At 48.2% G+C, this 20,423-nt stretch overlaps 2 protein-coding genes across 10 annotated transcripts in view; one reads left to right on the top strand and one right to left on the bottom strand.

Moving 5' to 3' along the window:
- The window catches only part of Zbtb46 (zinc finger and BTB domain containing 46), a 76,904-nt gene extending 63,671 nt beyond the window's left edge, over positions 1-13,233 (top strand). For 3 of the 4 annotated variants that reach the window (XM_021193314.2, XM_029536289.1, XM_029536288.1), the window contains 2 exons: positions 6,253-6,428; positions 9,578-13,233. In XM_021193314.2, the coding sequence (XP_021048973.1) occupies positions 6,253-6,428; positions 9,578-9,982 (581 nt within the window). In that variant the 3' untranslated portion in view covers positions 9,983-13,233. The remainder of the gene's footprint in view (positions 1-6,252; positions 6,429-9,577) is intronic. The other variant, XM_029536290.1, reaches the window with a different exon arrangement.
- A 519-nt stretch (positions 13,234-13,752) lies between these two features.
- Positions 13,753-20,239, bottom strand: Lime1 (Lck interacting transmembrane adaptor 1). Of its 6 annotated transcripts, none has more exons than XR_003843441.1 (9): positions 20,044-20,239; positions 19,120-19,240; positions 18,890-18,947; positions 18,731-18,818; positions 18,274-18,635; positions 17,943-18,176; positions 16,481-16,613; positions 14,711-15,424; positions 13,753-14,635 (listed from the first exon to the last, which is right to left on the bottom strand). XR_003843441.1 is itself a non-coding variant. In XM_029536038.1 (7 exons), the coding sequence occupies exons 1-6, from the start codon at positions 20,213-20,215 to the stop codon at positions 17,973-17,975; spliced, it is 1,005 nt and encodes a 334-aa protein (XP_029391898.1). In that variant the 5' UTR covers positions 20,216-20,239; the 3' UTR covers positions 15,849-16,613; positions 17,943-17,972. The 6 variants fall into 6 exon arrangements, 3 of the variants coding, with proteins under 3 accessions (XP_029391898.1, XP_021047913.1, XP_029391899.1); XR_003843442.1 differs by having other exon boundaries at positions 13,753-14,135; positions 14,887-15,424; XR_003843440.1 differs by having other exon boundaries at positions 13,753-15,424.
- Between the last annotated feature and the right edge of the window lie 184 nt (positions 20,240-20,423).

Genomic DNA, 20,423 nt, shown 5'->3' with positions numbered 1-20,423 from the left:
CTGTAGTTTTGGAACAATAGCCTAGGTTGATTTCAAACTCAAGATCTTCCTGCCTCCACCTCAGAAGTGCTGGTATTTCAGAATGACCATTTTGTCTGTTTTTTGTCTTCAGAGTCTGCTACACCCAGACTGGCTCCACACTCACTATGTAGTTGAGGATGACCTTGTACTTCTGATTTTCTTGCACTGAGCTTAAAGGTTTGTGCTAGTGTGAGCTGTATTTTGTGCTTCGTGATAAGGTTTTCTTTGTAACCTAGGCTCGCCTCAAATCAGAATGCTCCAGCCTCTGCATCATTGACTACTAGGATTACATTCTATTCAACCTGTAGACCACATTCATAATCGGCTATAAATAATTGCCCTTTACAGAAAAAAAGGAAGGCTTTAAATTTCTATGTCAAGAAGGAAGAGGGGAAAATGAGAAAAAGAGAAAAAAAAAAAGAAGGAAGAGGGGAAAGAAAGCAAAATTTAAAGAAAGTATCAGGAGAGCAGTAAAGGTGCGTGGGGCAGAGAGCAGGCACAAGCAGCACAGAGCGAGCAGAGAGAGCTGGCTCAGTAGGAGAGATTGCTTGCACACAAGCATGGGCCCTGCCTGCATTTGAGTGTTAATCAAGTGTGGCAAGTCACAGACATAGAAGTGACTGCCCTAAAGGAAGGAGTTTATTATACTCTCTGACCCCCAGATATAGGAGGCATGTCTCACCACACCGAAGCACAACTGGTTCTCTGGCACCTGCCCTAGGGATGTAGGGCAGGCAGCAGTGGACCTAGGTGTGGAGTCCCACAGAGGAGGGGTAGGAGTGGGAATATTACTTTGCTTTTTTTTTTCTTTTCTCTCTCTTTTTTGTTTTGTTTTTTTGTTTTTTGAGACAAGGTTTCTCTGTATAGCCCTGGCTCTCCTGGAACTCACTTTGTAGACCAGGCTGGCCTCAAACTCAGAAATCCGCCTGCCTCTGCCTCCCGAGTGCTGGGATTAAAGGCGTGTGCCACCACGCCCTGCAAATATTACTTTTCTAATTGCTGTGATCACATGTCTGACGAGCAACTTAAGGAAGGAAGGAAGGGCTTATTTTGACCTACAATTCAAGTGTGCAAGTCTATCATGGAGAGGAAGGCATGGTCTGAAGTGTGAGGAGGCAGGTAATCACATGTGCCTGCTGTCAGGAAGCAGTGACGAATGCCAGTGCTCAGCTGAACTTGTGCTTGTTGTGCAGTCTAGACCCCTAGCCATGGAATGAATGCGCTACAGACATTTAAAGAAACTCAATTTAGATAACCCTTCACAGGCACACACAGGGCCTTTTGGCAATTATATACACCATCAAGTTGGCAATATCAGCAATCGAAGGTGGGTTTACTTTAGGGGCTGCTCACACCTGGAGGTAGCTATCCCTCAAGGGTCCCCTATGTCAAAGCTTCAAATACAGAAATTAGAGGCCATGGTTGGTAGAAAGCAGAGGGGGACTTGATCTGGGCTAACACTGTGTAAGCTGTTCAGATTTGCTGCAGTGGAGACTGGTGCACACGGATGAGTGGATGTGCTTGAGGCAACAGTACAGATCATGTGAATGATACATGATACTGAGAGAACTGTAAACCTACACACTAGAAAAGTCCTGTGCCTTCCATCTCACCAAGCACAAAAGGTAGCTGGCGTTAAATTGTAAACTTTTGAACAGAGCTGCTTAGCCAACAGTCTATGGCACATTCCCTTTCTTGGGTGTGCAACAGAGACAAGGCATCCCTGTCCACCGAGGCACACATGTAGTCATTTCAGCACCAGGACTCACTAGGCTCAAGTGAATCTGCAGAAACCGGCACGCCATGATTTGATTGCACAAAGGTAAAACACTTTGCTGCAACAAGCAAGAATGGACTGACTGCACTTCCCCAGACTGATGTTGACTGAATCCAGCCAGTTTCGAGCAGATGACTCCAGAGACACACACCCTAGAATAGCAAAACAAGAGTAGGGCAGATCTCAGGGCTGGCTCTGATTGGATTGAAAAGATCCTTTGATTATGCTGCAGATGACTCTTAAGATATGGACACTTTTGGGAGGGCAGTGAGTGGGATGTAAAGTGAATAATTTAAAAAAAAGATATGTACACTTTACATAAGATTAAAAATTTCTGAAGGCCAGACAAGTTGTCTCAGCATGTGAAGGCACTTACTGCCAAGCTTACTATCTGAGTTTGATCCCCTGAGCCCACACGGTAGAAAGCAAGAACCAACGCCCACAAACTCATCTGACTGTTCCATATATGCACCCCCCCAACTGTGTAAATAAATATAATAACAAATGTTTAAATTTTTCTGAAAATATGAATGTCTTCATATTTTATTTTGTTATTTTAATACAAAAGGTACATTTATAAATGGAAAAATGAGGCGTAACTTTTTTTGATCCATTAATGAAATGCATCACAAGTACAGTGCTTTGGAAATTGTCACTTGATGAAGAAACACACCCCGGACCATTTATGATTGATGACTCTGGAAGTACCCACTGACTTCTTTGTCTGCATGTAGCAAACCTCGTCTCATTCACTGGTAGTTCTCTGCATTCTTGACAGTAATGAAGAGGTTCCTGAGAGACCACTTGTGGGTTCTACAGCGAGAGGGATTTTGTTGATGTCTGAAGGTGGCATCTTGTGGCATAGCAACAGTAAAAATATAACACCAAACAAATACATGTTACAAAAAGACAAGCAATTGCTCACTGGTCATAGACAGTTTCAAAGTCTCAAAGGATGCTTTCTATGCACAAGTGTTGTAGCCTCAGGGTTTACACTGTTGCAGAGTTCTGCTGTTTTGTAGTTGGCTTGGCTTTCATTTTCTGATAAGGTTGAGAGATTCTCAGTGCTTGAGTTGCTGAGGTCTCTACATAGCCCACCCTGGCCTCAATCTCTCCACCTTCCTAATTCAGCCTATCCAGTGCTAGGATTACAGTGATGTCACCCATCCAGTATGGACATGTAGGGTTAAGCGGCGTGTTTACCTTCCATCTATGTCCACTCTGGGCAAAGCCTGTCACAAGGAGGGGATCATGGACATATCTAGACTGATTTGTTCTTCTAAGGAAAGAAATCTTTCTGTAGCTAGGCATAGTGGTGCATGCCTTTAATCCCAGCGCTTGGGAGGAAGAGGCAAGCAGATCTCTTGAGTTTGAGGCCAGCCTGGTCTACAGAGAGAGTTCCAGAACAGCCAAGCTATACTGTGAGACCCTGTTTCCAAAAAAGAAAAAGGCTTTCTATTTGCAAGTACTTATTTAACATGTATTCTGAATTATGTACTTAAATGTAAATGTGCAATTACAACATTTAAAATTTTTTACAGATTTTTATTTGCCATGAAAAGGAATATCAATTGAATTTTACCAAATAATTTCAGGTGTATTCAAGATGATTACAGTTTTACTCTTAATTACTAGCATGGTGAATTTGACCAGTCATTTTCTCACAATGAGCAATCCTTACCTTTCTTGTTGTTGTTGTTTTTGTTTTACAATGTTCTGTACCCCCTTCCCCCATGCCCCTTTTAGGTCATTGTCTGATGATTTTTACTTGTCCCATTTACATTTTAAAATTTATTTTTATTTACCTGTATAAATGTTTGCTTGCATCTATATATGCACACCATATCAACGCCTAGTGCTCACAGACAACAAAGAGGGCATTAGATTCTCTGGAACTGGAATTATAGACAATCGTGAACTTGGGTCTTAAGCAGCAAGTGCTCTTAAGCACTGAGCATTTCTCCAGCCCCTATAATTTAAAAACTTCAGTATTTTATTTTTATAAATGTGGATATGGTGGTGGTACCTATGAAGGTCAGAAGAGGGTGTTGGCTCACATGTTGCTGCAGTTATAGGTGTCTGTGAGCTGCCCAATGTGTGTGATAGGAATCAAACTAGGTCCTCTATAAGGATAATGTATACTCTTAACTACTGAGCCATCTCATCAGTTACTCTGTAGACCAGGCTGGACTCAAATTCAGAAATTCTACCTCTGCCTCCCGAGGGCTAGGATTAAAAGTATGCTTGACCACAGTACTTTAGTCTTTGTTTAAGGAGAATAGGAAGTGTGGATACAACCCCAAGACACCTTCAAAGAAAACATTGTAGAAACTTGGCTCCTTGTTTTCCCTTTCTGTCTTTGAGTGGCTCCTTTATTTTAAATGTGATAAGAGGAAACTAGGAATCATGGGAGTGAGAATGGCCATTGTGGAGGAATGTGCCAGGCAGTGTCTCTGCCTAAGGAACAGGGCTTCATTGCCTGGAATGTGAGCCAAGTCAAGACCCAAAAGGAAAGGACAAAAAGCAGCTCATGTTTGCGCTTTTAGGAGCTTCAGGATTGGTGTGGTGGGTAGTGGCCAGACGTGTGTTCCTTTTGTTATATGGCATATGTCATGCAGAGTTAAGTGCCAGCTGCTTTGCCTCGAGGTCTCTCATCTAGTATACACAGAAACCCTGGCATCACAAGGCCATCACTGCCACATGCTCCAGTTTCCTACTGGGATCCATTTTTGGGAAGGCCTGTCTGCAGGAGCTGCACTGCTTCACATACTCCCCTGGCACTGGGCACTGGGGTTGGCTAAAGGCACAGTAAATGGAAACAGGATCTGCCTCTCAGGAATTATTTGTGAGACCCATTGAAGCATTTCTGCGGGCAAAAAAAGTAAGCAACGTGGATGTCCAATACCATCATCTCTAATAAGTTACAGATTATTCAAACACTTAGGATATGTGGTTAAAATGATGGCTTCAAAATGACATCACAATATGCTGTGTATGATATTCCATCCAGTGTACATATGATCTTAGCTCTTGAATTACACACAGTGTTCATACAAGGAAAAGAGACCCATAAGAAACCAGATGGCTGACCTTAGTGACTGGTTTCATTCTCTAGGTTGTGGTAAGTCTCTCTCCCTACTTCTGTCCCCAGTTCCTACCTGTAGACAAGCTTGCTTTAAACACGTGCTCAAAATAAATAAATCTTTAAAAAATATTTTTGTTTTGTTTTTGTTTTTTGTTTTTTCAGGAAGGTATTTCTCTATGTAGCTCTGACTGTCCTGGAACTTTCTCTGTAGACCAGGCTGGCCTCAAACTCACAGATATCCACCCGTCTCTACCTCCTAGGTGGTAGGATTAAAGACCTGCACCAGCATGACCTTACTAAGAACTTAAATCTTAAAGAAAAGGAAGTCTTGAGGAGATGCACTCAGCTTTCTGCAGGAACTCAGTATCCTTTTTAGAAACACAGAGACTGGGAATGTGAACAGTAGCTCTGGGAAATGACCTGCTGTGATATAGCAGAGCCTGGCTTACAGGCACGAGGTGCAAACTCAGGGCTTCTCCAGGTCTAGCACAGAGTGCTCAACGCTCACCTGTGTAAAGCATATCCTAGGTACCTAGAATGGCAGGGGATTTGAGAATAAAAGACTGTCACACAGCATGGGGCTCCCTATGACTTGAAGAGGGTCTGCCTGCCATTATCAGGCCTGTGCATGCCTGGGTGCTCTGGGGCTGTTCTCTGTGCTCTTCAGTTCCAAGACCCACACTGTGGTAGGGACTTCAGGAGCAGAGTAGCACTAGGGACACTGGGGAATCCCCTGAGCTTTTGAGGTTGATTGTATCCACTTAGTAGAGATGACAGTGAAGTGTCCTTGCCACAGTGTGCTGTCTGGTTGTCAGGACAGAACTATAGTAAACCACTTGGTTCTTCTTTGTAGCTTTTGGGCTTGTGCCATGCTTGGGTACTGTTTTTTGTTTGTGTGAGGTTTTTTTGTTTTGTTTTGTTTGTTTTGTAGCCCTGGCTGTCCTAGAACTTACTTTATAAACCAGACTGGCTTCAGAACTTACAAGATCCACCTCTTTCTGCTCTCCAAGTGCTGGGATTGAGTGTGCACCACCACGGCCCAGCTTGAATGCTAGTTTTTCTTATCTTCCTCTCTAGGGTAGTATCTAATGCACCCTTGCCAAACATCATGCTTTGACATCCAGTAGGATCATGGGTATAGGGAAGCTCTGAACAGGGTAAAGACAGCTGTAGAGGGCGACTTGTTCCCATAGCAAGCTGCTGATCTGTTCTCAGCAGACTCCTGGAAGGTTGTCTGTTTTGTGACTCCTAAGAGCTGTGTAGCCACCTCCCTGTACTCTGATGAGTGGGTAGAACATCTATTTGGAGGTGAAGTGAGGTGGTTGGTCATGTAGGGTCAGGTGCTAATGTATCTTCTACTGTCTTTCAGTGAATGAATTCACGGTGATCAGGAAGAAGTTCAAGTGCCCCTACTGCAGCTTCTCAGCCATGCACCAATGCATCCTTAAGCGACACATGCGCTCACATACTGGAGAGCGACCCTACCCTTGTGAGATCTGTGGCAAGAAGTTCACTAGGAGAGAGCACATGAAGCGACATACTCTGGTGAGTGCAGGCGCAAATGCATGAGGGTCTCAGATGTTCTGACACGAAGGTCAGGAGTAGGGTGTAGACTACCCACCCGAGTAATAGGTGCCTTGCAGAAGGGAGTGTGGAACAGAACAGGGAGAGCTGTTCCTCAGGAACTCCAAGCCTGTTTGAGTCTGAGTGCAGACGATGGCACATAGCTTGTTGTCTGCTTGCTGGCTTCCTCAGCCACCTTAGTGCACACCGCTCCCTACACTCTGACCTGTCTTATTTGCATTCCCACTCTTGTTCCTGGCTCTTAGTACCTAGCAGGCTGTTTTCAAGTAGCAGGTGTTGAATCTGTCTGGCCAAGAAATGACAGAAAGAAAAAGTTGTTCAGAAACAGGTAGGTTGGTTCAGACAAGATACATCAGCAAAGTCAGGCAGGCACAGGCAGCTTAGGACGGGCTAGAGTCAAGGACTTAGAGCTCCTAAACATTAATCAGGGTTTGTGGAGGGGCATATTTAGAGGAAGATGGAGTTAGGGGGTCTCAAGTTTGAGCAATCATCTTCCCCAGAAGAGCTGGCTGCTTTCTGTGCCATTCCTTAGTTCACTGACTCTGACTGTTGGCCTGCAAGGAATCTCCATAAGAGCTTATCCAGAATAGGGACCTCTGATGCACCTGCCTGATTTGCTGTGAGCAGAACCCCAGCACCTGCCCCAACCTCAGGTACTAGAATCCTGTGTATTCATAGCTGCTTGAAGTCTTAGAGCTGGTTTTAGATCTTCTTGCTAATGAGACCAGGGATGTCACTCAGTCAGTAGAGAGCTTGCCTAGCATGCATGAAGCCCTGGATTCAGTCCCTAGCACCACTTGGGAAGTGGAGTAAAGAATATCGGAAATTCAAGACATTTAGTTGGCTCAGGGAATAAGGATGACTGCTACCAACCTTGACTGCCTGGGTTTAATTCCAGGACCCATGTGGTTGGAAGGAGAGAACAGACTTCCTTCTACAGGTTGTCCTCTGTGTGGACAATTATGGTGTATACACACACACACACAGAGTAAATTTTTTGAAAAGTTCAAGGTCATCCTCAGTTACTAGCAGATTCAAGGCCAGTCTGTGATACCTGTGACCTTGTCTCAAAAAGAGAAACAAAATAACTTCACTAGTTCTGTTTGTTTTTGCTGAGTCCACACAGATTGTTTTATAGACTGAGGTAAAACTTAAGTGGGATATTGTCACCTCCACACAGCTTTTCCTATTCAGAGAATACTGAGTCTCATTTTTTAGCTCGTAGGTAATGAACAGTCTCGAAAAGTCTGCATTTTCTTAACCAAAACAACATTCACCCTTGTTTGAGGTTGGGTCACTCTGCCTGCCCTTCACGTGGGGTAGTTGTTCCTACTTCAGGGTGTCACCTCATTTTAGAGGAGGAGGCAGAAGAATGATAGGTTCCAAGCCAGCCTGTGTACCAGGCTCAGAATCAGCTAAATAGTGAGATCTTGTATTTAATGTTGATGATGCCCATATGTTAAGACTTGCATGAGCAAAAGGTCTATATATATTAGAGGTCTCATTTCTAGAATCAAGCTTTCAGGGAAGCGTGTGAGGCACCCCAGCTTCAATAGTCCAAGTCATGCTGTGGCCTTCTCCTGTTTTTCTTACTTGGTGTATATTTGAGTCTTAACTCAGAGTTCTTCGGAAAGCAACTCTACCTGCAAGAAAGGTGCACTCAAGAGAGGGGAGGCTGGGTGTTCCACAAGATCTTTGGGACTGGAAGCCTGAGAAGCTCAGGATGGGAGGGTAGCACTCAAGGCCCAGACAGAAACACCACAGTGCCACCCTGTGGCCAGATCCTTGAGAGTGGAGGAGCCCTTTGCCGGCAGGCTTATAGGTGGAGAACTGGCAGATTCAGAATAGTGGGAACAAACTATAATCACCCCCTTAGCTGTGTGCAGCCTGTTCTCCAGTAGGTCCTGGTGGCAGCATATGCAGGAAGGAAGAGAGCCTAGAGTACGGGGAAGCTTCTGTTTAAGGAAGCCTATTTTAGGGTGTTGACCTGAGACCAATCCACCTGTGTATGGCCTAGGACTGCCTGGCCAGAGACAGTTATGGGCTCCTCTGGGTTCCGTAAGCTTCCATTTTGAAGCTTAGGGTCAGGTCTTATATACAAGGAGGTACAGCTGGCCAGGCTGATACTCCTATGAGTACCCCACACATCCCATCTCTAGGAAGGAAATTCTGCACAGGCTAACTTTCCACAGAGTACACTGGTTCCTATGCACACTTCCACAGGCCCAGGCCTCCTGGCTTCCCTCCAGCAATCCAGACTTTAGTGTTCTGTACCTCAAGGCCCCTCTACTGAGTACTGTGTCTTCCTGCTAAGTACTACAACGGGCAGGGCACTGACTGCCTCTGTCCCTCCCTGGCTGCCACATTTCCTTTGTCATCTCTGTCCTTGCCTTTCAGTTGAGACATAGAACAGAAGGACTTGCCCCTTTTCATGGAAGCAACGTGCATAGCAGCCAGGCTGGGGTTCAACTCCGTTGCCCTGCTGTCAGGCTCCATTGTGCTTCCACCCATCATCTTCATGCTGAGCCCTCTCCCTCTACTCCTCACCTGTAGCGCTCATGCTACCTAGCCTAACAAGCTAGCCTGGGCTTCCTCGAAGGCAGATCCCACTTGCAGCTTCCAACCACAGCTATGTGTGTGCTCCCTGTCCCATGAATCCAGGTGAGCAGTGTTGCATTCCTTAGCTCTGCACCATCTGGGTTGCTGGGCCAGCTCCTTTGCCTGTACAGGGTTAATGTTAGCTGGGCTCCAGAGCTAGGGTGAACTAGAGCCTCTCAGCTTGCCCCACATGAAAGTTTGTAGGAGGGCTACTTCAGGCAGAGGGAGTAATATGACCAAGTGGGAATTGTGCCATTGGTGAGAGTACTTGGATACAGGTATGTTGGGATCTGGCCCAGTCTGTAGCTGGGGCCATGACACTGTTTCCCCTGGTGCCTATAGCATCCCCAAGATGATTTGCTGCCTCTAGTGACATTGCCCATGTGGGCTCCAGATAGATCTGTTTCCTCCAGTCCCTGTTAGAGCTATCCCTCCTGTGTCTCATGATCTAACCAAGACTGCACTTCTCACCACAATACTTCACATCTCCACTGACTGCTCTGTTCCCCCAGGTCCACAGCAAGGACAAGAAGTACGTGTGCAAAGTGTGCAGCCGTGTGTTCATGTCTGCAGCCAGCGTGGGCATTAAGCACGGCTCTCGTCGCCATGGTGTGTGTGCAGACTGTGCTGGCCAGGGTGTGGGCACACCACTAGACCATGGTGGAGGTGGTGAGGGCTCCCCTGAGGCACTGTTTGCCGGTGAAGGGCCATACCTGGAGGACCCGGATGATCCACGAGGGGAAGTTGAAGAGGAGCTGGGTGAGGATGAGGATGAGGATGTGGCCAAGTGGAAGGACGACGTGGGTTTGGCACATGAGGATGCACTGCTGGGAGATGACAAGGATGATGAAGACTCTCCACAGGGGCCTCACAGCCCCTCTGGGGAGCCTGATAAAGACTTTGCCTGGATCTCCTAGGGGCTCTGCTCTAGTGGGCAGGGTGAGTGGTGGCTGAATTGCTTTGTCCACCTGTGTGTGTGTCTTAGTGGATCTTTACTTACCCAGGAGCTGGGCCATGCTTACTCCTTGAAGCTCTTCCTAAAGGCCCCTCCTCCGTGCTACACCCCTCCCCATTGCAGAAACTGGTCCTGTGAGCTGAAAATTGGGTGTGACTCGTGACTGGGGAGCACTAGGACTGAACACGAAGTGAGGGGTACAGTGTGAGTTTAAGAAAAGGGATAATGCATACTCCCACCTGTCCAGGTATTAATGGAATCCCTAGCAGGTGTCTAGATATATGGGCAGGGCTGCGCCAAGGCCTGGGCATGCTTGCTCAGGGTATCAAAGGAGCCCTTTGCTGTGAGCCTGGCTAGGAATGCAAGATGACTCAGTGTATAGGTCAGGGTCAGCTCTGGATATGGTCATAAGGGCAGTCTCCCAGACTGCAGGCCTGAGTAGGTGTTGAGTTTTACATAAACACAAACTGCTCCATCCACAGCACTGCTCGATCTCCTTCTATCCCCCCTCCCCAAGCAGTCAGGTTATGGGCTATGGCCCTGTGTCACTCTGTCCTCTTGGTTTCTGCTGCCCCACTGCAGTGGGTGGAATCTATTGGGCAAAAAGTCCTGCAACCCTCTTACCTCCAGGCTTTGGTGCTTAACACAAAATGACTGCAGATGCCTCTCTGGAAGCCCTGGGCTCCAGGTGCTATCTCTGTGGGAAGCAGCTACCTAATTGGCAGGCCAAGGAGGAGCGCTGTCTGTCCAAGAGGGGACCTGTGGCCGGATACTTTCCACTTTAGGCTCATAGGGTTGAGTTGCAAAGGCCACAGCTCTTTGTTCTGTGTGCACTTTCTTGGAGAGCCCCACTGTGCACCCTGAGTTCTGCCTGTGCTTTTGCTGATCCCTTATCGGACCAGATAGAGCTCAGCTCTTGCCTTGGTTGCTGCTAACACTGGAGGTGGGTGTTCCTAGCTGCAGTGCTGCTATGCCTCTCTGCCTAGGAACCAAATTTTAAAGAAGTCGGAGACATTTTGAGGTGGTTACTACAGATTACTTTGTTTCAAATTGTTTTTCTTACTACCAGAGTGGTTTCCTTTAACTCTTCACCAAGTCCTCTAACTGTATTTCTGAAGGTTCTCACACTTCTTCTGTGAAGTGTGGGCTTCATTTCCATGGCTCTGAGGCCCAAAGAGACTGCTGTCCACATACTGGCAGGGTAGACATAGATGCAGCAGCCTGCCCTCCACTTGAGGCTGTTTCTGACAAACTATTAAGACATTCCGTCCCTCACCCACCTCAACTCCCCAAAGCCCACTACAGTGGTGTTCAGTGAGCACTCTGGCGTGTGCCGATGGGCTAACCCTACCCTGTGCAAGGGCTCTAAGGCTACTAAGCATTAGGGCCAATTAGAGAATTTTGGTTTCCCTTTCTCAGACAAATAAATTTTATACTTTTTTTTTAACTGACACATCTGTTCTCATTGGTAAGTAAGGAGACACCCCATAAAACTAATTTAGGTTCCAATGGTGCAGAACTTGTGTTTCTTGGTGATACTCCTCAAGTACTAGCTGCCTACAGAGGGTGCTGGCCTGGTCTTACAGAAGGAAGCAATCATAGCTTCTATTGTTTTAAACAAAACAACAGGAAGAACAGGACCAGGACTCTCCTATACACAGTGTGTAGCAACAGCTGCCTGGGAAGCTGTGTGTCCCTCCACTCACCACCCTCTTGCTCTGAGGCACGCCGTTCTGGAGTATATTTCCATCTATGATGACATAGCTAGACCTCCTTTTACCAACAAAACTCCAGGTTGAGACTCTCTAGCCTTGCCAGGGCCCACTGAGAGCTCCCAGACTCAGTACATTTCTCCCTCTTTTAAAACGCCTTTTCTAAACACTTTCTTATAAAATGCATTTGGAAACTAGACCTTTGCTACCACTGTCTCTGGGTTTTTGTATCAGTCCCAACTTCTCAGGCTGTCCTGTCCAAGATGCAGGACCCCTAGCCCACCTCCCAAGGCACCTGTGCCTCCACTCAGGATGTCTTGCTCTGACTGGCTCCCCTTCCAGATTGCCTTTTCTGGCCTTTCTGGGGTTCCCTGTTGGTGCCACAGGGCACTTCCTTAAAACCAGTACTGTACCAGAAAATTGAGGGTCCCAGTTCTGGTCCCACCACCTTCCAAGTGTTTGCCATGTGGCAGGCTTTGTTCTGGCTCAGTTTCCAATTAGAAAGTGGAATTCTAGAGATCCAGATGAACATATCCATCTCAGGAGGCATGGAGGGAAAAGATGTATGTATTGAAGTTTTTTTTTTTTTAATGTGACTTTTTTTAAATCAATGTTCAAACTAATAAATATTTTTTTATGAAGAAGAAAATGTGTAGATTACATTTCACATCTTGTATTTTTTTTTTTTTTTTGTATGTGTGTGTGTTTGTATTCTGGTGTTTGTAACACCGAAGTGGAAAATACTGCCCATGGCATGGGTGCTGTGAAGTTGAGATGAGAAAGTGATATGTCCTTGGTGTGGGTCTCTAGATCCTGACCAGTTTGTGTATTTGGACTCTGAGTTTTGGGGACCAGGACACTGCGAGGACAGGGACCTGCCTCAAAAGACACAGCTATGCTTCCAATTTTGCACATCTTCCTTTAAAAACAGGCAACAAAACAAAACCTGAGAAAATGCAAAACTGGAACTTTTTGCAATATTCTGAAAGATAATCTTCCTTTGGCTCATTCTATGACATGTACAACTCTTAAGAAAGCCATACTTAACGGTGGTATTGTTTTTAGATCCTATTGTGATTTGTGTGTGGCTCTTTTAGAATCACTTGTAGTGAGGGTGCTGTGTGCGCTTTTCTTAAATATTTATTTTTTTCAACATGCTTTCAATCTGTCAACAAAAAGGAAAAAAAGGCAGTGTTTGAAGATTGTTTTTTTTCTGGGGATAATCTATATTATACTGACTTTATATTAATTATTATAAAACTGTGTTTGTACTGAAGATGTGTTCAATATTTGTGGGAGGTTTGTCATAATCAGTTGGTGGGGCTCACTGCTCTGTCGTCCTGCTCTCTATAACCACAGACAGGTAAGGATTACCTTCTCTAGTGGTTCTTGCGATTTGTCTGCCTAGGTGTGCTCCAGGTTGCCTGTGGGTTTCCTTTCTGTGATGGGATTTAGTGTAGACATTCTTGCAAAACGGTCACTTTAAATAAAATGGGAAATTGCTGCTCCATGCAGATGCCTCCTGTGTGGTTTGAATATAGTATTCCTTGGCTCTCATGCTGGGTGGAGGCAGCTGCCAGCTCTTTTGCTTATCATTCATTTTCTATTTCCCTCCTAGTTTCATTTCTTTCCCAGGGAGATAAACTTGGTATCTGGAAAGCTAAACAAACAAACAATCAATCCCCAAAATTTTTAATTTTTCTTCTTAACTCCTGTGGCCAAGACATAAGACACCTGAGCTTCATTAACATGGTAAAATGTCAGCCCCACGGTCCTGGAATCACTACCTTAAATGTGAGCACAAGACTCCTCTCTCCTTGACCCCTCTCAAAGTGCATCTTTTTTTTTTTTTTTTTTTTTTAATTTTTTTTTTTTTTTTTTTTTTAAGATTTATTTATTTATTATATGTAAGTACACTGTAGCTGTCTTCAGACACTCCAGAAGAGGGNNTCAGATCTTGTTACAGATGGTTGTGAGCCACCATGTGGTTGCTGGGATTTGAACTCCAGACCTTCAGAAGAGCAGTCGGGTGCTCTTACCCACTGAGCCATCTCACCAGCCCTCAAAGTGCATCTTAAACAGGCTCTAATGGGGTCCACTGACATCTTTGACGAGTAGCTAAGTGACAGACAGGGAGGCAAACTGCCCCTGAAGTCAAAGGACAATAAGCAGTTTGGTTTTGGGTTTCTTCCAAGGCACTTTGAGTATTCAGTCACCCCTCCACCCCCCGGAGTCACATCCCACCACAGGTTTGCTGGAGGTTCAGATTAGGCGTGAGAAGAAGGCCAGGCAGTGGCATCACAGATTGGCTCAGTCCAGGAACTGCTAGCAGGCTTTCTTCCAGCAGCAAACTGAGCACCATGGGTCCCATGCTATAAACTCTTTGGCACTTTTTGGCGCTTCCTGGAGGGGACATGCAGGGGGTATGGAGAATTGTCAGCTGAGACCTTTACCACGTATTACATGCCCAGTCCCTCAAACTACACACACCTCGGATTGGCCCAGAGCTTGGCAGGCAGGGCTAGTATGTAGGCCCTGGCCTGTGGTTCCAGGTGGCCAGACAGTTCTAGAATGAGCCACAACCTCTGTACTGTTTCTCTCCAGAGTGCTCTGAGACTTGACCCTAATTGCTATCTGTGGCCTCACTTGGCTGATCGGCATGGTCACTGTGGCATGCCTGTGGAACAGCTGAACAGCTGAGCTTAGGAGGTGGAGACAAAGAGCTGGCTATAACAGGTTGGGAAGAGCTGTGGGCTCCAGCAACTCTGGGAGCTCCAGATGAGGAAAGGTGAGTGGCATGGAGACGATAGGAGAAACTGGGGTCAGGCAGCATGGTCATGTCAATATAGAGCTCCGTGTAGTGAAGTCCTCTTTGTCATCACTCTGCACTGTCTGCCTGCCTCCTGCAAGGAGCAGATGTGAGGGCTTAAAAGTTTTGGCGAGGCCTGACCCCACCCTGGCCAAATTCCCAGTCCTACCATATCCCAGGTGCACCAAGCGGCTATGTCTCTGTATCCCAGAGACTGTGCACAACACCTCACAGCTTTTCCATAGGCACTGGAACACAACCTGAATAGAGTTCTGAAGTGATCGGGCCTTTGTCAACAGTGACCACCCTGTCCTGCCCAACCTAGGGAGATTTCCTCAGGCCTACCTTGCTTTTTTTCTCAGAATGGGCTCCCCAAGCAGAAAGTGGGCTGCTTAAGGGGGCAGCAGGGGTGATGGAGTGGATGGAGAAGACTAGCTGCTGGTCAGGTCCTAGCCCCAGTCTCCTCTGTTGCTGCTTCTGCTGTAGCTGCCTGGAGGATGAACCACAGACAGCTTCCTTCCAGGGCTGCAAGCCAGATTCTGCAGGCAAATTCCACTCGGGAGCTTGGAAGGCTCAAGCTGCTTTGCAGAAACTCTGCCTGCTGGTGCTCTCCAAGTCTCTGATTAAGAGCTGCCACCTGTTCAGGTGAGCCTTGAGGAATAGGGGCAACTAGCAAGATGTGGCCTTGGAGACTTAGAGAAAAGCCTCTCCAGCAGAAGGTAGGGATGTTTGGCATGGCCAGCCAAGTGGAGTTACACTTTTGGCCTCAATTGGGGCACTCAGGACCCAGATATCTCTTAGAGTCCAAGAGGCAAGCTTAGAAGGTGGCACATCAGGTTTGAGGGCACTGCTTGCTCCATAGAGGCTTAGTGGCTTCATTGTCCTGGAAAGACAAAACAAACAAGCAAAACAAACAAACAAACAAGCAAACAAAAAAACCAAACAAACAAAAAAAAAAACCCCAGAAGTTTTGGACCTTGCCCACACTCGAGCATGGGTTTCTAAGTCTCACCTGGACTAAAGGTGACAGCTGGGCCCCCCATACAGAGGGGGCTGGTAGACAGGCTTATAAGGCTTGCAGCAGCCATGACCTTATCTATCTATCTATCTATCTATCTATCTATCTATCTATCTATCTATCTATCTATCTATCTATCTATTTTATGTAAGTACACTGTAGCTGTCTTCAGACACTCCAGAAGAGGGTGTCAGATATTGTTACGGATGGTTNTGAGCCACCATGTGGTTGCTGGGATTTGAACTCCGGACCTTCAGAAGAGCAGTTGGGTGCTCTTACCCACTGAGCCATCTCACCAGCCCCAAGCCATGGCCTTTTCAAGCTGTTTTTTTTTTTTTTTCCCCTGGGGGTTATTCTAGAGATGAGGCTGCCCAACATACATGTGCAAGCCTGGACATGTGTGTGGACATCAGGCAGGAGGCCTGGCTCCACTCCACAAGCCCAGGTTGCAGAGCTGAAAATCCAGGAATCACAGGACAGGGGTCCATAAAAGGCCTGAGTTCTCCACAGCACGTGCTTCCTTCCATGATAGCTCCTTCAGACTCTGGTGCTGAGCAGAGTTCTGAAGGACCACTTAGTGGGCGAGGACAGCAATGGCTCAGCCCTCCCAGCCCACACAGCTGTGCGCAAGAGCCAGGCCTAGGAGGGTGGAACAGCGAGGCGATGGCAGCAATTAAGGGGATTGGGCTCAAAGCACAGGCAGATCCCCAGGGGGTTGAACAATCAGCCCCTGCTGCATGGCCATTCAGCAGTATAGGGCTGGCGAGTGCTGAGGTGGAGGCTAGGGCCCCAGAGATTCCTAGTCAGGTTGGGACTCCTTTTCCACAGAGGCCTTTAAGACTGACATTTGTGCTGGCATCTCACTCCAGCACACATTGGGTCACATATACACACACACTTGGGTACCAACCACCGCCTCACCTCTTTACTGGCACTGGAATGTGGACAGGCTTTGGGAGCTGCACTGAAGCTCCAGCCTTGGTTTCCTAAGCTCCTGGGTTCATGGTCTGAGGTTCCTGTAGCTCTGAGACCTCCAAGCCAGCCAAGCCACCACCTATAGAAGAATCCTGAAATGGGGGTGGGACCCCAGACTCTACCTCCAATCTGTTTGGTTTCCAACTCCCACACCAGATGTAGCTGGTATGGACTGCACAGCCCCACCCCAACTCAGTCTGGACAGGAATTGTTTGCTGGCCTCTCAGCTTAGCCTGGCTTGACCCACAGAAACACACTGGCACACAGGGCCAATATGCACCCTCAGCTGCCACGCCCTCAATGCTCAAAGTTTGCACAGACCTGGTGCCATCTTCACAAAGAAAGAAACCTTTTGGCAGTACCCCTGCTCACCAGTACCTGCAGTGATGTGGGTACAGTAACCAGCATACCAGCATAGCACACTAACCCAGGTCCTCTGCACTCAGAATCTGGGGAAACTGTAGATGCTAGGTCCTGACCCTCAAGAGTGAGGCAGGTAAGGTCCGCAGACTGGACTAGCTAGGGTTGGGGTTGGGGGCTCAGCTTCCACAGCCTATGCTGCAGAACTGACGCCAGGCTCTCTCAACTTGGTCCCAGGTTGTGGCCAGGCAGGCAGGTCGACCTCCACCCAGGATCTGCCCCCATCTCTGGCCCCCCTCCAGATGCCTGACTGGCCATATCCCCCACTCTGCTTTCTTCTGGTGCCTGTGTCCATTGATCCTCCCCCACAGCAACACCTCAAGTAGCCCATGCCTCACTGTCAGCGTCCCCATACTTGCAGGATGCTCCAGGTCAGACTAGTGGGGGTTGGGGGGGGGCGGGCTGGCTCAACTCCTGAAGACAACTCCAAGACGCACACAAGCCCTACAGCCCAAGAGGGCATGTTTTCCCAGGTGCCTGCAAACCTACTTGGCTGGCCTCCTGCAAGCAGGTTATTCTTTAACTCAGGACTGCCAACAGCCACCTACTTATGTAACTTCAAGAGCTGGGGACAGAGGTTTCAGGAGGATCTGAGGGCTCAGACTCCACTCTTCCAACTAGCCATGTTGTTCCAGACCCTCAGGCCTTGAAAACCACCATGTTTGTCTTCCCTCCTGCCTGCCCACTGACAGAATCCTGAGTCTAACCAGCTCATGGCCTCAGGTCAGGGGTCAAGGACAAGAATCAAAGACTAGAAGGGGACATCTTTAATCCTTTCAGAAAACTCCCACTCCAACCTTCCCAGCTTTCAAAAATAAACAAACAAATAAATAAAAGCAACCAGGAGCCAACCTTATTGAACAGAGATTTAATTAGGCCTCAAGGAAGGCCCTGATATCTGTGCTGTCAGCTTGGAGGTGGAAGGACACAGAAGGATCTGCAATCAAACCATCCTGAAGCAGAAGCCTTGGTACTCTTCCTAACTCACATTAAAGACAAAATGTGAGGCCTGAGCTGCTCACAGGCCCATCTCCTTGATGCTTTCATACACATTTTCTAAAGGCCCTTGCTTCATATCCTGGCCCCTGAGGTTGATGGCCTCGTACTCCACATCACTCCCAAGGGGCAGACTTGTTCTCCCATCCTGGAGGTTCAACTGGTCTGTGACGGGTCTTGGGTCTCTTCTCTTAGGCTTGTAGACCCTAGAGTATAAGACGTCCATCTGGAGAGAAGAGGCAAACCTAAGGAGGGCTCGGCATTGTCCTCTGCCAAGGATGGGCATAGCTCCATCTACCCTGCCCTACCCAGGCTGACGTTACCTGAGTCGCTGGGATCACCTTAGCCTTCTGCTGCAATTCTTGGCAGCCTTGCTCTGTCCCTTTGCGCTTCTGGATGCAGGCATATTCAGCCCCAGGACCAAGCCTGGCACAACTAATGGTCAGCTGTGTTCCAGCCCACACCACAGGGCTAGCAGCCAGGCTGGCCCTGGGAATTGCAGCCAGCCCCACATTGGAATAAGTGGCCTCAGGGCTAGTAGAAGGTGCAGTTGCAGGAGCAGCAGGAGGGGCCCTGGGCAGCTGCCATGGTGGGAAGGCAGAGTTGGGTACCTGAGACCTGGTGCTGCCCCTGGACATCTCTAGCCAGCGTGGATGCAGAAGATCCATACTAGCAGGCCGTGGGGCTAGGGATAAAGTCAAGGCAGAAGTTACTGAGGGGCTAGTCCTAGTGGTGGGAGACTGAAGCCAGCCCTACACTTATGGTTTCCCAGGAGCTCACCTATGCTGGAGCGTGGGCCTCGGTGCAGCTCATGCAGTCTGGTGTCAGACTTGCTGAGGGAGCAGAGGTGGGTCTGTCTCAGCAGTGGCTAGGGGGCAAGGAAGGCTGGTTGATTCCCTGCTGTCTTCACCCTGGCCCCTGGGACAGTCTGGCACTCACCATTTCCACTGGTACCAAACTGTCCTGCAGCCCAGTTTGCTGCCTCTGAGCTCTCTTCCTGGGGGCGAGAGTGCTGTTAGTCTAGTAGGCAGAGGAAGGTGCAGAGGTAGTCAGATGCAGGCCCAGGCTCAGTGTGAAAGCACATGTAGAGCCGTCATATGGACTTCTCTATTGTGACTTCTGGCTCTGAACCATGCAGGGTGAGGGCAGACAGAATCCCAGGCACATACCTGTGGCAGGCTGTGCACAGTGCCCATAGCCAAAGGAGCAGGGAGAAGCAGCCCAGGACCCAGAGAGCTAGTGGGGCTGAAGGCACCGGTGGCCTCATCCTGTGAAACAGGGAAGAGAGCCCTGGGGACAGAAGAGATGAGCACTGGGGGCTGGCTGCGAGACCAGTGTACACCTGCAGCCTACTTGCAGATTTTGCCCACTAGTGGGTTCCTTCTCCCTGGTTGACTCAGCACACCGGAAACCCCCAAGCCTTGCATTTTTGCAGTGCTCTAGGGGGACCCACCTTTCCCTCTCTAGCTAGGGTTCCTGGTAAGACGTGCTCTACCTATCCTGTTAGTTATCAGAAGTGGAGATGGAGATGGAAATAGAGGAGCATGGCCAGGGCAGCTACGACCTCAACTGAACAAGGCTGTGTGACTGGAACTCAAGCCCATCACCTGGGGAATCTCTGGCATCACTCTGACTTTGAGCCACAGACCACAGACCTCACCTCCGGCCACCAATGCCCAGGGAGTGACCCGTGTCAGACAATTTTCCTAGACTACTCACTACAGAAACTAAGTAGTTGGGGGCGGGGGCGGTCAATGAACAGGAGGAGCTGCTATGAGGACCATGTACTCCCACCCTACTCCTCCCTTCCTGGGGCTCCTGCCTTCCCTGGAGTCGCCCTTTGCAGAGCTGATCAGGGTCTCACCCAGGAGTTCAGAGTAAGTAGAATCAGGGTGAACCACAGCCTTCTGAGGTGAGGGCCTGTCTGTTCAGGCTTGGAGTGTAGGCTTCTTTCACTGAGTGGGCCCAAGCTGACTAACCTGGCTTCAGCCAAGTTATCAATGGCCTAATGAGGCAGGCACTAACCCTCCCAGACCCCAGGGCATAGAGAGGGTTGGGGGCTGGCCCAGGATAGAGGGTGAGGGAGCACTTACCGAGGCCACCGGGGATTTGCTGCTTGGCCCTGTCTAGGACAGCCAGGAAGATCTTTGTGGGCTGCTGGTGACGCCTCACCTCACTTCCTGTGTTTCTCAGAGCACCTCCCAGCAGCCACACAGCTCTTGCGCAGTTGCTCCCACAGTCTCTGCTCTTCTCACACCTCATCATGGCTAATGCTATCACTAGGCAATTACCACAAAGACCAGCACAGTCCCCTCCACCCCAGTGAGGCAGATACCCATTAATGAGGTGAACAAAGCAGGTCAACTGGATGGACTATCATGGCAGCCAAAAACCAGAAATGAACCCCAAACCCACTCAATTCAGACCTGCCTGATTTTCTCACTGACAGTATTCCTAAGGTGTTTCCATTTCA

Source organism: Mus pahari, chromosome 3 (assembly GCF_900095145.1).
Source record: "Mus pahari chromosome 3, PAHARI_EIJ_v1.1, whole genome shotgun sequence".
Classification (NCBI taxonomy): domain Eukaryota; kingdom Metazoa; phylum Chordata; class Mammalia; order Rodentia; family Muridae; genus Mus; species Mus pahari.
This window is presented reverse-complemented; position numbering and strand designations above follow the sequence as displayed.

Coding starts and splice junctions, on each gene's coding strand:
- Lime1 (XM_029536038.1), bottom strand. CDS start 20,215: ATGATGAGGTGTGAGAAGAGCAGAGACTGTGGGAGCAACTGCGCAAGA. Junction 18,636..18,730: donor AGGCCCACGCTCCAGCATAG/GTGAGCTCCTGG, acceptor CTTTATCCCTAG/CCCCACGGCCTGCTAGTATG. Junction 18,177..18,273: donor AGGTGATCCCAGCGACTCAG/GTAACGTCAGCC, acceptor TCTTCTCTCCAG/ATGGACGTCTTATACTCTAG.